A 14,865-nucleotide genomic window follows, 5' to 3' on the forward strand; every position below is an offset into this window, starting at 1 on the left:
CTTTAAACAGCCAATTTATCGATTTACAATTTGCACCGATTTCATTAACTTACCCTACCACGAACATTTTTGACAACATATAATGATCTTATATGGTTCCAAACGACATTATATGACTCCGAGATGTATTTCCTAGAATTTCAAGACTTTTTGACATCGAGCCTCGGAACGTTCAAAATTTCGCAAAATACGTGAATATTCGTCTTCAATTTTGGAATTTTTGACTTTTTTTCACTCGGAAATAAATATTGTCAAAATGTTTACCATGATCCCTAATACCCTCCGTGAGTTCAATTGGCTGGGTGGAACCATCCAATTTGTCATTAAACGGCCAATTTACTTGTTTACAACTTCCACCGATTTCATTAACTCAAGCCCACCACGAACATTTTTTACAACAAATAATTATCATATATGGTTTCAAACGACGTTATATGACCTTGAGATTTATTCCCTAAAATCTCAAGGCTTTTCAACACCAGGTCCCGTAACCTTCAAAATTTTCTTAAAAAAGTGAATATTAGCCTTTAATTATGGAATTTTTTGACTTTTTTTTCGCCCAAAAATAAAAATTTCCGAAATGTATACCATGGTCCTTAATACCCTCCAGGAGTCCAATTGGGTAGGTGGAACCATCCAATTTCTGTTTTAAACGACCAATTTACCATTTTACAACTTGCACTGATTTCATTAACTTAAGCATACCATGAACATTTATGACAACAAATAATGATCATGTATGGTTCCAAACGGCATTATATGACCCCGAGATATATTCCTAAGAATTTCAAGCCTTTTTGACACCGGGCCTCGAAACCTCCAAAATTTCTCAAAAAGTGTGGATATTATTAGCCTTTAATTTTGGAATTTTTTTGACTTTTTTTGCCCAGAAATAAAAATTGCCGCAATGTTTACCATGGTCCCAATACCCTCCGGGAGTCCAATTGGGTGTGTGGAACCATCCAATTTGTCTTTAAACGACCAATTTACCGGTTTACAACTTGCACCGATTTAATTAACTCAAGCCTACCGTGAACATTTACGACAAAAATAATGATCACATATGTTTCCAAAAAACAATATATGACCCTAAGATGATGTATTCCCTAAAATTTTGAGACTTTTAGACACCGGGTTCGAAGACTCCAAAATTTCTCAAAAAGGTGGATATTAGCGTTCAATTTTTGAACCTTTTGACTTTTTTTTCGCCCGGAAATAAAAATTGACAAAATGTTTATCATGGTCTCTAATACCCTTCGGTAGTCCAATTGAGTGGGTGGAATGAACCATCTAATTTGCCTTTAAAAGGCCAATTTACCGGTTTACAACTTGTACCGATTTCATTAACTCAAGTTTACCACGACAATTTATGACAAAACATACTTATTATATATGATTCCAAGCAGCATTATATAAACCCCGAGATGTATCTCCTAAAATCTCAAGGTTTTTCGACACCGGGCCCCGAAACCTCCATAATTTCTCAAAGAGCGTGGATAATGATCTTTAATTTTGGAATTTTTAGACTTATTTTTGCCCGAAATAAAAAATTTCGATTTTTTTACCATGGTCTCTAATACCTTCCCGGAGTCCAATTGGGTGGGTTGAACTATCAATTTGCCTTTAAACGACAATTTACCATTTTACAACTTGCACTGATTTCATTAACTCAATCCTATCAAGAATATTTATGACAACATATAATGATTATAAATGATTTCAAACGGCATTATATGACCCCGAAATGCGTCTCCTAAAATTTTTAGATTTTTCGACACCGGGTCCTGAAACCTAAAAAATTTCGCAAAATGCGTGAATTTAATTTTGGAATTATTTGAATTTTTTCATCCGGAAATAAAAATTGCTAAAATGTTAACCATGGTCCCTTTTCCCCTCCAGGAGTCCAATTGGATGGGTGGAACCATCCAATTTTCCTTTAAACGGCCAATTTACCGGTTTACAAATTGCAACGATTACATTAACTCAAGCCTACCACGAACACTTATGACAACAAATAGTGATTATATATGGTTCTAAATGACATTATATGACCTTGAAATATATTCCCTAAAATTTCAAGATTTTTCAACATCAACCCCTGAATCCTCCAAAATTTCTCAAAAAGCGTGGATATTAGCCTTTAAGTTTTGAATTTTTTTGACTTTTTTCACCCGAAAATAAAAATTGCCTAAATGTTTACCATGATCCCTAATACCCCTCAGAGATTCCAATTGGGTTGGTTGAACCATCCAATTTGCCTTTAAACGACCAATTTACCAGTTTACAACTTGAAACGATTTCATTAAATCAAGCCTACCACGAACATTTATGATCACATATAATGATCATATATGGTTCCAAACGGCATTATATGACCCTGAGATGTATCCCCTAAATCTGAAGGCTTTTCGACAACGGGCATCGAAACCTCCAAAATCTCAAAAAGCGTGGATATTAGCCTTCAATTTTGGGATTTTTTGACTTTTTTTTCACACGAAAATAAAAATTGCCGAAATATTTACCATGGTCTCTAATACCCTAAGGGAGTTCCATTGGGTGGGTGAAACCATCCAATTTGTCTTTAAACGGAAAAAAAAAAATTACTACTTGCACCAATTTCATTAATTCAAGCCTACCATGAACATTTATGACAACATATAATGATCATATATGGGTCCAATTGGCATTATATGACCTCGAGATGTATCTCTTAAAATTTTTAGGTTTTCCAACAACAGGTCTCGAAACCTCCGAAATTTCGCAAAATGCGTGGATATTAGCCTTCAATTTTGAAATTTTTTGACTTTTATTCGCTCGGGAATAAAATTGCCGAAATGTTTACCATGGTCCCTAATACCCTCAGGGAGTCCACCTAGCTAGGTGCAACAATCCAATTTGCCTTTAAGCTACCAATTTACTGGTTAATACTTGCACCGATTTCATTAAATCAAGCCTACCACAAACATTTATGACAACATATAATGATCATATATGGTTCCGAACGGAATTATATAACCCCGATATGCATCCCCTAAAAATCTAAAGTCTTTTTGACACCGGGCCTTGAAATCTACAAAATTTCTCAAAAAGCTTGGATATTAACATTCAATTTTGGAATATTTTGACTTTTTTTCGCCCAGAAAAAAAATTTCCGAAATGATTAACATGGTCCCTAGTACTCTCCGAGAATCCAATTGGGTGGGTGAAACCATCCAATTTGCCTTTAAACGACTAGTTTACCGGTTTACAACTAACTTGCACTGATCGATTTCATTAACTCAAGCCTACCACGAACATCTATGACAACATATAATGATCATGTATGGTTCCAAATGGCATTTATGAACCCTTGATGTATTCCCTAAAATCTCAAGACTTTGCGAAACCAGGCCACCGAAACTTTCAAAATTTCTCAAAAAGCGTGGACATTAGCCTTCAATTTTGGAAAATTTTAACTTTTTTTTTCGTCCAGAATAAAAATTGCCGAAATGTTTATCATGGTCTCTAATACCCTCAAGGAGGTCCAATTAGGTGGGTGGAACCATCCAATTCGCCTTTAAAATGCCAATTTACTGATTTACAACTTGCACCGATTTACCAGTTTAAAACGACCAATTTAATCAACTTGCACCGAATTTGACTTGAATCGAAATTGATCCAAACCCTTTTTTAACACGCCAAAAACCAAATTTAACCCGACTTGTTACACTAACCTGACCTGAATTCAACCCGACCTGTTCCTAACCCGACCCAAAATTAACCCAACTTGTTACAAACCCGATCCGAAATCAACCCGACTTGTTATTGACCTGACCCAAATTTAACCCGACTTGTTATTGACCCGATCCAAATTTTACCAGACCTATTACTTACCCGACCCAAAAAGTCAACCTGATTTGTTATTAACTCAACTCGATATTAACACTACTTGTTATTGACCCGACCTAAATTCAACCCAAATTATTCCTGACCCGATTTCAAATCATCTTAAATGCAATTTAGACCACCTTATTATTGTTGATCAAAGAATTGTGTCTAGGGAGACCAAGTCGGTCCAGGCTAGCAAAAGAAAGGAGCATCATCCTCAAATTTAAGAGTTAAATATATACAGTATATATTTGTTGTATGGTCAAAGGAGACAATTATCTTTCTAAATTATAGACTATAATTCCCTAGTATATTGCCATATATATATATTATAATTAAAGGAAATAATTAGCTTGATAAAAATGATAATTATCTATTATGGTTAGTTGAACTCGAATATGACCTGATTTGGAAATGACCCGACCTGATAACCTGCAAATTATTGACTTGAACATAACCCGACTTAAATCTGAGAATGACCTGACTTGGAAATGATCCAACCTGATTATAACCCGCAAATTATTGACTTGAACTAAACCCGACTTGAACCCGAGAATGACCCGACTTAAAAATGACCCAACCTGATTATAACCCGCAAATTATTGATTTGAACTGAACCTGACTCGAACCCGAGAATTACCCTAATCCGTTTTAACCCGACCTATTGTTCACCGGACCTGAATGTAACCCGACCTGCTATTAACCCGATTTAAACCCGACCCAAACCCGATAAAAAGTATGACCCGATATGACCCGACTCAAGCATGACCTAACCCGCATAGGTTATGGAATTAATTCGAGTTGACCCGACCCACTCTTATCCGACCCAAACCCAACCCGTTTACTCGAATTGACAGCTGTAGTATTAATGATAATCAGGACACTTTAATTACGGCTATTAGATGTTACGTAATGCTGACGTGATTAAGCTAGCCTGGCAGGGTGGGAGTTTTCTCATTAGGCAACTCAGAATTGAAAGTCTTCGACGCAACATCTTGGGTCAAATATTTACAAGTTGCAAAATCCAAAATATCTACACTCGTATTTATTTAATGCAACTTAATCTTTTCTCCACGTTGGGATATCACTTAACTTATACGATGAGATTGCGGATCATATAAATTACAATACGTACTTTTAGATGAAAATTCGTTTATATTTTCTCCTATTTTTACAAGACTTGACTGTTAATTTGGACCGGGGATAGACATACAAGATATAAATTTTTTTTTTTTTTTTTTTTCCATATAATTTTTAGAGGAAAAGATAGAGCGGATTAAAATGTTTACTACCTCCATGACATTATATTTCATACAATTTTGGGGTATTATTTGTGATACATTGCAACTAATATGTATCAGAGTTAGTACTTAAATATTAAATGTACTCCCTAAACCCTACTTTAATTTATTTGAAATTTGTTTTACTCCATATAAACTAACTTAATTCCTTCACCTAAAAAAAATATTGTACTAGTTTAATTCAAACCCTATATTGAATTTTCATACCTAATAGCCGTAATAGGCGATATTTATGGTCAACACTACAACACACTATCAAATGATCATTTGTAACAAAATTAAGAATTACTTTTATTTCAAGTACAATACGGAGAGTGGGAGAGTACTATTTATACTAATATTAATGAGCTAAAATGTTTGACTAATAACTCAGCTATTCGTTATTATTTGACTTTTTTTTTTTTTTTTTTTTTTTTGTTTTGAAATTTGACATTTTATTTATTTTACTTGATTGGCCTTAAAATATTTGTCTATTGGAAATTTGGAAGAAGCTATGCTTAATTGCTTATATGAACATTTAAATTATACTAGTAATAAAGTGAGATGTATGTCCAACTTTTTAACAACCATTATAAAATCTAAAAAAAAAAAAAAAAAATACCAAACTTACGTATTTTATTTACTACGTAGTATTTCCTTAATTTCCTTTCCTAGACAATTAACACCCCGCCATACATAGTAACATAGATGACTACGTAATAGATTCTAATATTGCTTATACCACAAGAAATCTTGTTTCATGGAAATTAATAACAGCTATTTGTTTCAATATTGCAATAATTCACAACCTGTTGGAACAAGTGTGTAGTGTGTGAATTTTGTGAAAAACTCAAAGTCCCACATTGGTGGGAAATGAGAGTTTTACTCTCTTTATAATATAGAGAGTGGGCTAAAGGGGTGTGGCCCTTGGGCTACCCACATTTTGTGGAGAGGGAGGACCTATATGGTAAACCATCTATCACACACACGCGCGCCGAGCCGGGTCGGGTCGGGTCGGGTCGGGTTTATTAAATAAACTTATTTTTTGGACAAGGCTAATTGCGTGATTAGTTCCTTGATTTTTGCTAAACGTTTTTGACTGATTGCATTTGACCGTTTTTATTCAAAACTGATTAATGGAGCGTTAATCATGCAAACGTTTTCACTGATTTTTTGCTAAACGTTTTGCCACGCATTAATCTTCTTTAACCGTTTTGAACGTTCAACTTATGACCGTTTTAATTGCGTGATTAGTGCCTAATTAAACAGCAGCAGTTACGTTGCAATTTTTCCTATAAAAGGCGTGTTGATTTCCTGTTTTTGATACACAAAAAAAATACGAACAGCAATCTTCTTCTCCTCTCTATTTTTCCTCACAAAAACAAAACCCTCGAGCAGTTTCTTTTCTTTTTGGGTGTTTAGTTGCCCGGTGGTTTTGTGCAGTTCCACCGGTATAATTTCAATAGAGAAATGCTGTTTTATCCTGGGGAACATCCGGTTTAGTACGAACTGCTTGCACCATTTCAGGGCAGTGCCGTGAATGTTCTAAAGAAAGCGACATAGTCCGCGACTCAGTCTATTTTTCGGTAACTTTGTTCTTACTGTTTTTGTTCCCGCAGTTCCGTTTATAACACAACCCTTGTTAAGTTACTTGTAATCGAATGGGGAATTGGGAAGTGCATTATTATGGAGTAGTGTCTTAAAAAAAAGTATATTATTATAGAGCTAAATGACATTATTAGGAACTTCAAGTTTGTCCATCATATATGAGTTTATGACCCATGTTGCAATTATGAAGGTGGAATTTCTTATTATATCAGTATGTACCTTATTGCATATATATGATCTGGTTGTGTAGATTTATACCACCTCTATACTTCTTATTAGTTCTTTCAAAGCGTCTATATGATTTCTCTCGGAGTAAAAAAAAAAAAAAAAACCTTGATTTTTATTACATATTTTGTAACACGTGTCCATACATGCATGTGACTATATATGAATTTTATATGGATGGAGGGAGTCATTTGAAATGTGAACAAATTAAAGAACTTTCTCCTTTGTGAGCAAATTCTACACTAATTTTTTAAGCATGTTCGTCTTCTTTTGCTTGAATGCGTTAATCCTATAAAGAGGGTTACGTTTAATTAATACTTGTACAAGTTGAAGTAAACAAAGAGAGAAAGAAAACTGAAGTATCAACCCTTTGACTTTCAATTCCCCTATATACCAAAATTCACCAACTACCCTGCTCTATATATTTTCTGTCTATTTCCTTATAACTATATTATACTTGGTAACTATACTAAACAATTCATAATCTTCTGGACCTAATCAAGCTACATTACCTTGTTACAGCTGCTTGATTCATCTTTCACTAGACATGTATTAGCTAAGGAAGATGCCCCATCAATCAAGTTATTATTCAATATTCATTGCTTCTTCTACTGCCCCTGCATGTATATCATCAGATGCAGAGCTGACACTGTTAGAGCTGCTTGATTCAGCTTTCAGTTGATGTTCAGCTTGGATAGATGCTTGAAAATTCAAATCATAATTCGCTTCTTCTTCTGCATAAAATTCACCTTTATCATCTGCACCAACTTCAGCTTTGCTCCCTACAAAAAGGCGTTGTATTAAGGGACGGAGAGAGTATATACAAACCTTGTGATGGTTATACTTATCAAGTTATCAATTGCTACACGGGCTAATTCGGCGCGAGATTCCACATTAACAACTGCCTCTATACCCCGTAGACCCCGTAGTATCAATTTATACATTGTATATCATCAGATCAATCAATTAAATAAATAAATAAATAAATACAGGAATTACAAGAAATTTAAATTTAAACATACCTCAAGAGGTGACAATCAGCGAAGAAGATGATGAGATTATCGTAAACGTAGTGGTGTTTTGCTTGAAAAATCAATTCAAGGGCATCAACTTGAATAAAGCAGGCGTCAGAAACATCAATTACATCTTTCAACTTGTTCATAATTTCATTGTAATTCATCGCATGAAATTAAATTCACGATTCTTGGTAGAAAGATTAATTTTCTGGAACAAATTCTTCAAGATCTTCAACTCCCTCTCAAAAACAATCGATTTCGCATTCGACAATTCATCATTAACACACGCGTATTTCCGCAAAAATTCATCGAATCCGTCTTCTTTACCTTCATCTATTTCAATTTCTTCAATATCTGCATCGTATATTCTACGCTCAACCTCCATTGATTCAGAATTTCCACACTTTCACCAAACCCTAATTGTTTTTCTCGAACAAATTTTTATCGAGGCTAAAGCTAACCGTCTAAACCCAATTTTACAATTAGTATTACATACTCCTGGATCATGTACTCCATACCCAACATTGACCCAAACCCGTTTTGCTTGACCTCTTTTTTATTCATGATTTAAAAATAGATTTATATATTATATGATAATTTCTTTATCTTTTGATAGTTTCTTATGTTTTCTAATAGTATCTTTTTTATATGATAATATCTTTTTTTATGATAATATCATTTAAGAAAGATAAAATCTTTCGAAGCAGGATAATATCTTTTTGTTTGGAATACTATCTTTAGGTCCTTGAACAACCCTTATCTTACACCTCACTGAGTCCCTCGACCACCCTAGGTCCATCGTACGTAGAGCTTTTGACACTTCAGAATGTCAGGGATCCTTACTAACATTTTGTAAATAAGGGACGTAGTAGTGGTAAGTAGAGTTGTCAAAAGCTGACCCGATCCGAATATTTTACCCCAACCCGATACGTCCCGACTTGAAACCAACCTGAGACCCTTCAGAATGTCAGGATCGTTACTGAAGCATTTTATAACTCAAAAACATACGGTTATAAGGAAGATGGAAAAGGTAAATAAAGAATGAAAAAGTGACAAATTTTTTGTGGGGATCATGGAAAAGTAGAGAATATTGTACATAAAAGACAAAAAAATAAGTAATGACTTTTGTTAGCATGTGTATGTTTCGCAAGAAAAAACAGTAAAAAGTTATAATTATATGTTATTTTAAGGAAATATCAGGAACATTTTAAGACAGTCAAAAAGGAATATTTACCTATAATAATAGGAGGGAGTATTATTTAGTCCTTAGGAGCAACCAAAATTGGATATTATTCTCTGCGTATGCCGATTTCAATTAAAACTTCGTACTCCTTAGTTTTAATATAGATGCGTCTCTTTCAAAATAAGAAAGTTACAAATTAGATGGTCGTTTTTTTGTCAATTAAAAAATTCTTCAAAAGGATGAAGTACTTGAACTCAGAGAGCAAGGAGATGGACGTTTCAAACACCAATACAATGCCTTTCCAAATTGCTTTCCTCACACAGTAAGCCATAAAAACTAAAAGGCGGTAAAACTACTCCCTCGGTTTACAAATATAAGACCTCCTTTCCATATTCGTCCGTTTACAAATATAAGACCTCTTTCCTTATTTAGTAACTTTATTTAATATTTTATCATTTCTCTTTCTTACTTTAAACCCCACTTACATTAATTTATCATTTTCTCTCTCATGGGTCCTACTACTCTCTCTCACATACTTTCATTTCAATGGTCCCCACATTAATTCTACCATAATAAATAATTTTTCCACTCACATTATTATATTATACTCCTAAAACTCCGCGCATAGGTAAAGAGGTCTTATATTTGTAAATGGAGGGAGTATATCACAGTTCATTCCAAAGAAAACCAACCGGACATAAACCCTAACTCATTCAAATAAACAACCAAAAACTCATCATGCAATCAACAAAATTTGTACTCTGTACTCGACAAAATCTAAAATGAACCATCTATAAGTAACAATTAATTAACAGCAAAATTTCAGATGTCAATAAAATACAAAAAAAAACTTAAATTGAAGTATGTAGCTGACAACATTACTCTCATCAAATTTCTGCAAAAATACTAGATTAAGAAGGGAGATAAGACAAGTCTTAGAAAGGAGAACTACAAGCCCGCAACAACTGACTGTAATTTTACTTAAGCCTTAAGACGACCATAAAACTTCTGCTTTTCGCTGGTAGTCTGGAAGCGACCATGATCAAACTTGGAGGATGTATTGATAAATTTGAGTTTGATCTCCTCAAGTGCAACACGGGATGTCTGCTTTTGGAGAGATTGCCTTAGAGTCACCACTCTCTTCTTGGGACCAACACAGCAACCCTTGATCAGGATATAATCATCCTTAACGATACCATAATGAGGGAAGCCACCCGTTGGTGTAATTTCCTTCTCAGTCCTAATTTATGATTTAAAAGCAGTGTTAACACAAGTCATTCACCAAACATGATCATAATATTCACTACTCGTAAAAATAATTGTTATGTTACCAATAATACAATTTGAACAATAACTTATTATTAGGATATCCGGATATTTAGGAATTCTTGCCTTTATATTAAAGCATATGGTGTAGCCTCAGTTATTAACTCCACCAATAACATTTTCATCCAAATAATATGATTTAATAATAGGCGCAATTAATAGACAAAAAAAACTTTGAAGTTTATTTTAAGATTTTATTAAATTTAATATAATTATATTCATCTTGGAGGAGTTCGTGGACGGGGCTCCTCAAATACTGGAGAGTTGGTGGCTACCCCAACCCGTACGTCCCGACTTGAAACCAACCTGAGACCCAAGTTAACTTTATGATTCGAGACCCGTACCTGAACATGGCTCGATTTGAGATGACACGACCTGAACATAACAGGCTAATTATTGACTTGAACCGAATCCGACTCAAACCCAACATTGACCCAAACCCATTTTGCTTGACATCTTTTTTATTCATGATTTAATAATAGATTTATATATTATATGATAATTTCTTTATCTTTTGATAGTTTCTTATATTTTCTGATAGTATCTTTTATATATGATAATATCTTTTTTTTATGATAGTATCATTTTAGAAAGATAATATTTTTCGATGCAGGATAGTATCTTTTTGTTTGAAATACTATCTTTAGGTCCTTGAACAACCCTTTATCTTATACCTCACTTAGTCCCTCGACCACCCTAGTTCCATGGTACGTAGAGCTTTTGACACTTTAGAATGTCAGGGATCGCTACTAACATTAAGGGAAGTAGTAGTGGTAAGTAGAGTTGTCAAAAGCTGACCCGATCCGAATATTTTACCCCAACCCGATCATGACCCGACTTGGTTGAACCCGAGAAATTGGTGACCCGAACCTGATATGTCCCGACTTGAAACCAACCCGAGACCCGAGTTAACTTTATGATTCGAGACCCGAATCCGAACATGACTCGATTTGAGATGACCCGACCTGAATATAACCCGCTAAATATTGACCTGAACCAAACCCGACCCAAACCCAAGATTGACCCTAACCCGTTTTGCTTGACATCTTTTTTATTCATATCGTTTCCATGATGATAATATTTGATATTTGAAGATCCTTTATTAATTTGCTTGACAGCACCATGATTTAATAATAGATATCCGGATAATCAACTACTATAAGGTATAGCTAATTATCCGGTTATCCGGATAATCAACTGTAAGTTATATAAATATAATTTGTATCAGATAACTTCTTATGTTAAAAAAGGAACAAATTTATATATAAAGTATTCCACAATATTTATTAAATAATTTTTTTGGTTTGCACTACTCATAATGGTTATATCAATGTTGTACAACTCATAATGGTTATATGTCTATAATGGTTTCCAAAAATAGCATCCTTTGTTAAAGACAATCTCGTTTTCAAAGATACCGACAATCCCTTCTTGACAGATATTATGCTACTTTTAAAGATACTATCTGATTTAGTTGAACTCACACAACACATCTTCAGCAAACAATGTCTCGCGTGCTTCTTGAATGTTACCCTATTACCAAATATTAGTTGGTTAGAATACCCTTTATTTAGTTAGAATAATAACCGACATATGTTAATGAGACAAGTATCTTACCACAATGATAGAACCCACAAACTGAAATGCATTTAGCTTGATGGCAGCTAACCCTGCAATAAACACACAAGAATAAAATGATTAGTTCTAAAAAAATAAATATCAAGAAATAAAGACGGGTGTCATAGAAATATTACCCATCTTTTTGTTTGGGCATCTCAAGACCCCATTTGCTCCAGTCAGACGTATCCACGTTGCAATTTTTGTCAATTTATTTGCAAATACGGTTCATGGTAGAGCACTGATGATATACCCCAAAAAACAAAAATATTAGCTAACATAATTAGAGGACCTGAAGTTTTATATCAAAAACCAAAACAATTATAGAAACACGTACGAGCTTTCTCAACGAATCAACATAATCTAAATGAGCATCTTTCCCACTCATTGAGTCAATCACTAGTATCTCCTTCCTATTGTTGGAAAAGGCGGCTGCCCCCTTTCCATGACTGGAAGTATTAATGTCGTTGACACTAGTGACATTAATTAGGTGAATATATTTTTCCAGCTCAGGATCTTTTTCTTCCAGAACCGACATCTAAGCAAAACCACAAATACTATAAGTTCAATTTTTAAAAATACCACAAATTAATAAATTCAACTTGAGGTTTATATGTTGGTTTGAAGAGTATCAACTTGAGGTTTATATCAAATACATGAAATAATTTGTTAATTTATAAATGATTTTAATGTAATTTACTTCATGTAATGTAAAATACACACTAATTTGCAACAATATTTGTGGAATATTAACTTTTTCATATAAAATTTTATTTTTTCATATAATTTTATTATTATCCCTCTTTTCTTTTTTACCAATCCCATGTAAATTTACCTTTATAATATACTTTTACTTTTTTTTTTTTAATTTAATTTTCTTAATAACTGCGAAATCAACCAAAAATAAGTTTTGAGAACGGAGGGAGTACTAGCTAGTCAATTTTCTAATAGGTCAATTTAATTATGTGTGTGGAATAATCATGGTTAATTTTCATTTAATTTTGTGATTTATTTTTAATTAATTAAAATGTTGGTGTATTCAATGACTAATGAAGGTGCTATTTTAATTGATTATAATTTCACTTTTGATTGGAAATTTTTTGGCTATATTTAGCTTGAATTGTTGTAGCTAAAAAAGATATATAACATGCCAAACTATTAAATAAATTAGCCAACTATTGTAGTTGCTCTTAAGTATATTTTGTAATTTTAAATATTTTTATTTTAATCAAAATTATGATATAGTATCTGTTCAACATTGTCCAATTCATAGTTCAATGTAGGAGGTAATTTATTAGTGTGCTATTTAAAATTGTTACAAATTGATATATTTTAGTTGTAATGCAGAAAATATTTAAATTTCAAAAATGATAAATATGATAGCTTTCCCAAAAAAAAAGACATCATCATTGCATTTAGGCGAAAAAGCGACACGTGGACAATGGTGATGTCAGCAACTTTTGTTTTTAGTAATAGTTAATAGAGTAATTTATTAGTACGATATTTAAACTTGTTTCAATTTCCTACGATAAATTGATAGGAGTATATTTTAGTTGTAATGTAAAAGCTTCTAATATTTAAATTTCAAAAATATTAAATATGATAGGTTGCCAAAAAAAAAATGACATGATCATTGCATTTAAGTTGGAATTTTTTTTTTTTGAAATTTTTTATTGAGAAAGTGATACGTGAGCAATGATGATGTCAGCAACTATTTTAGTACTGGTAATAGTTAATAAGTTTTTTTTTTTATTTTTTGAATATGATTAGGGTTTCTTGAAAGTGTGGAAATTCTGGATCAATGGAGGTTTTGCGTAGAATGTACAATAATAACATTCAAGAATTTGATAAACAAGACGGATTTGATGATTTCTTGAAGAAATATATGGATGATAACAATGAATACTTGGAAACGAGTACAATTTTTTATGAGAAGGAGTTGAAGATCTTGAAGAATTTGTTCCAGAAATTGAATCTTTCTACAAAGAATCTTGAATGGCATGCCATGAAATTATGAACAAGTTCAAAGATGTTGTAATTCATGTTTCTGACGCCTGCTTTATTCAGATTGATGGCCTTGAATTGATTTAACAATCGAAACATCACTGGACTTACTCTGATATGATCGATTTCTTTGTTGGTTGTCATTAGCATCATAGGGTTTAATTGGGAAGAATATATAATACACTACCTCGCTCTCATATCAAATCAATTGGCCGAAGCAATTAATTTATTAATTGATTTTATTTCCACCTTCTTATGCCTAATCATGTAATAACAAGGGTTTATGTTATGATTCTGTAAGTTGATGTACATGCAGGGTCAGCTAGAAGAATGATTGATTCTAGTTCCACCTCTTAGTATCACTATACCAAATTAAATCATGTAATCACAATTAAGCAAGGGGTTGGGTCATTGGCTTATGTTGTTTCTATCTGCTAATGTGCATGTTGTAATTTGATGGCCACCATTGTAACTCTCTAACTTTAGTTTGCTGCATAATGAGCACTCGCGTTAACCTCATGTACATGCCTGAATAATCAAACATTTCATAGATTAATCTATATGAAGTCTCATTTGATGCTCAAATGCTCAATCATAGATTAATCAAACATTTCAAATATTATGGAATATTAGTTTAATAACAGGTGAAATTATTCGACTTAAATTAAAATTTTCTTGATTATTAATTATTATCCTCCAAGAACATTAACATTTAACGGTTTAAAAGATACTATCTAAT

The 14,865-nt window shown here is 33.1% G+C and overlaps 1 protein-coding gene across 1 annotated transcript; it reads right to left on the minus strand.

Annotated features, from left to right (window-relative positions):
* Window positions 1-10,160: 10,160 nt before the first annotated feature.
* On the minus strand, window positions 10,161-12,263 carry LOC110717155 (60S ribosomal protein L3-like). The gene is made up of 4 exons (XM_021895793.1): window positions 12,260-12,263; window positions 12,123-12,175; window positions 11,992-12,038; window positions 10,161-10,419 (listed from the first exon to the last, which is right to left on the minus strand). Exons 1-4 carry the CDS (start codon window positions 12,261-12,263, stop codon window positions 10,161-10,163), a joined length of 363 nt encoding a protein of 120 aa, XP_021751485.1.
* Window positions 12,264-14,865: the final 2,602 nt, after the last annotated feature.

The sequence above is a fragment of the Chenopodium quinoa genome, unplaced genomic scaffold (assembly GCF_001683475.1).
Source record: "Chenopodium quinoa cultivar QQ74 unplaced genomic scaffold, ASM168347v1, whole genome shotgun sequence".
Taxonomy (NCBI): Eukaryota; Viridiplantae; Streptophyta; class Magnoliopsida; order Caryophyllales; family Amaranthaceae; genus Chenopodium; species Chenopodium quinoa.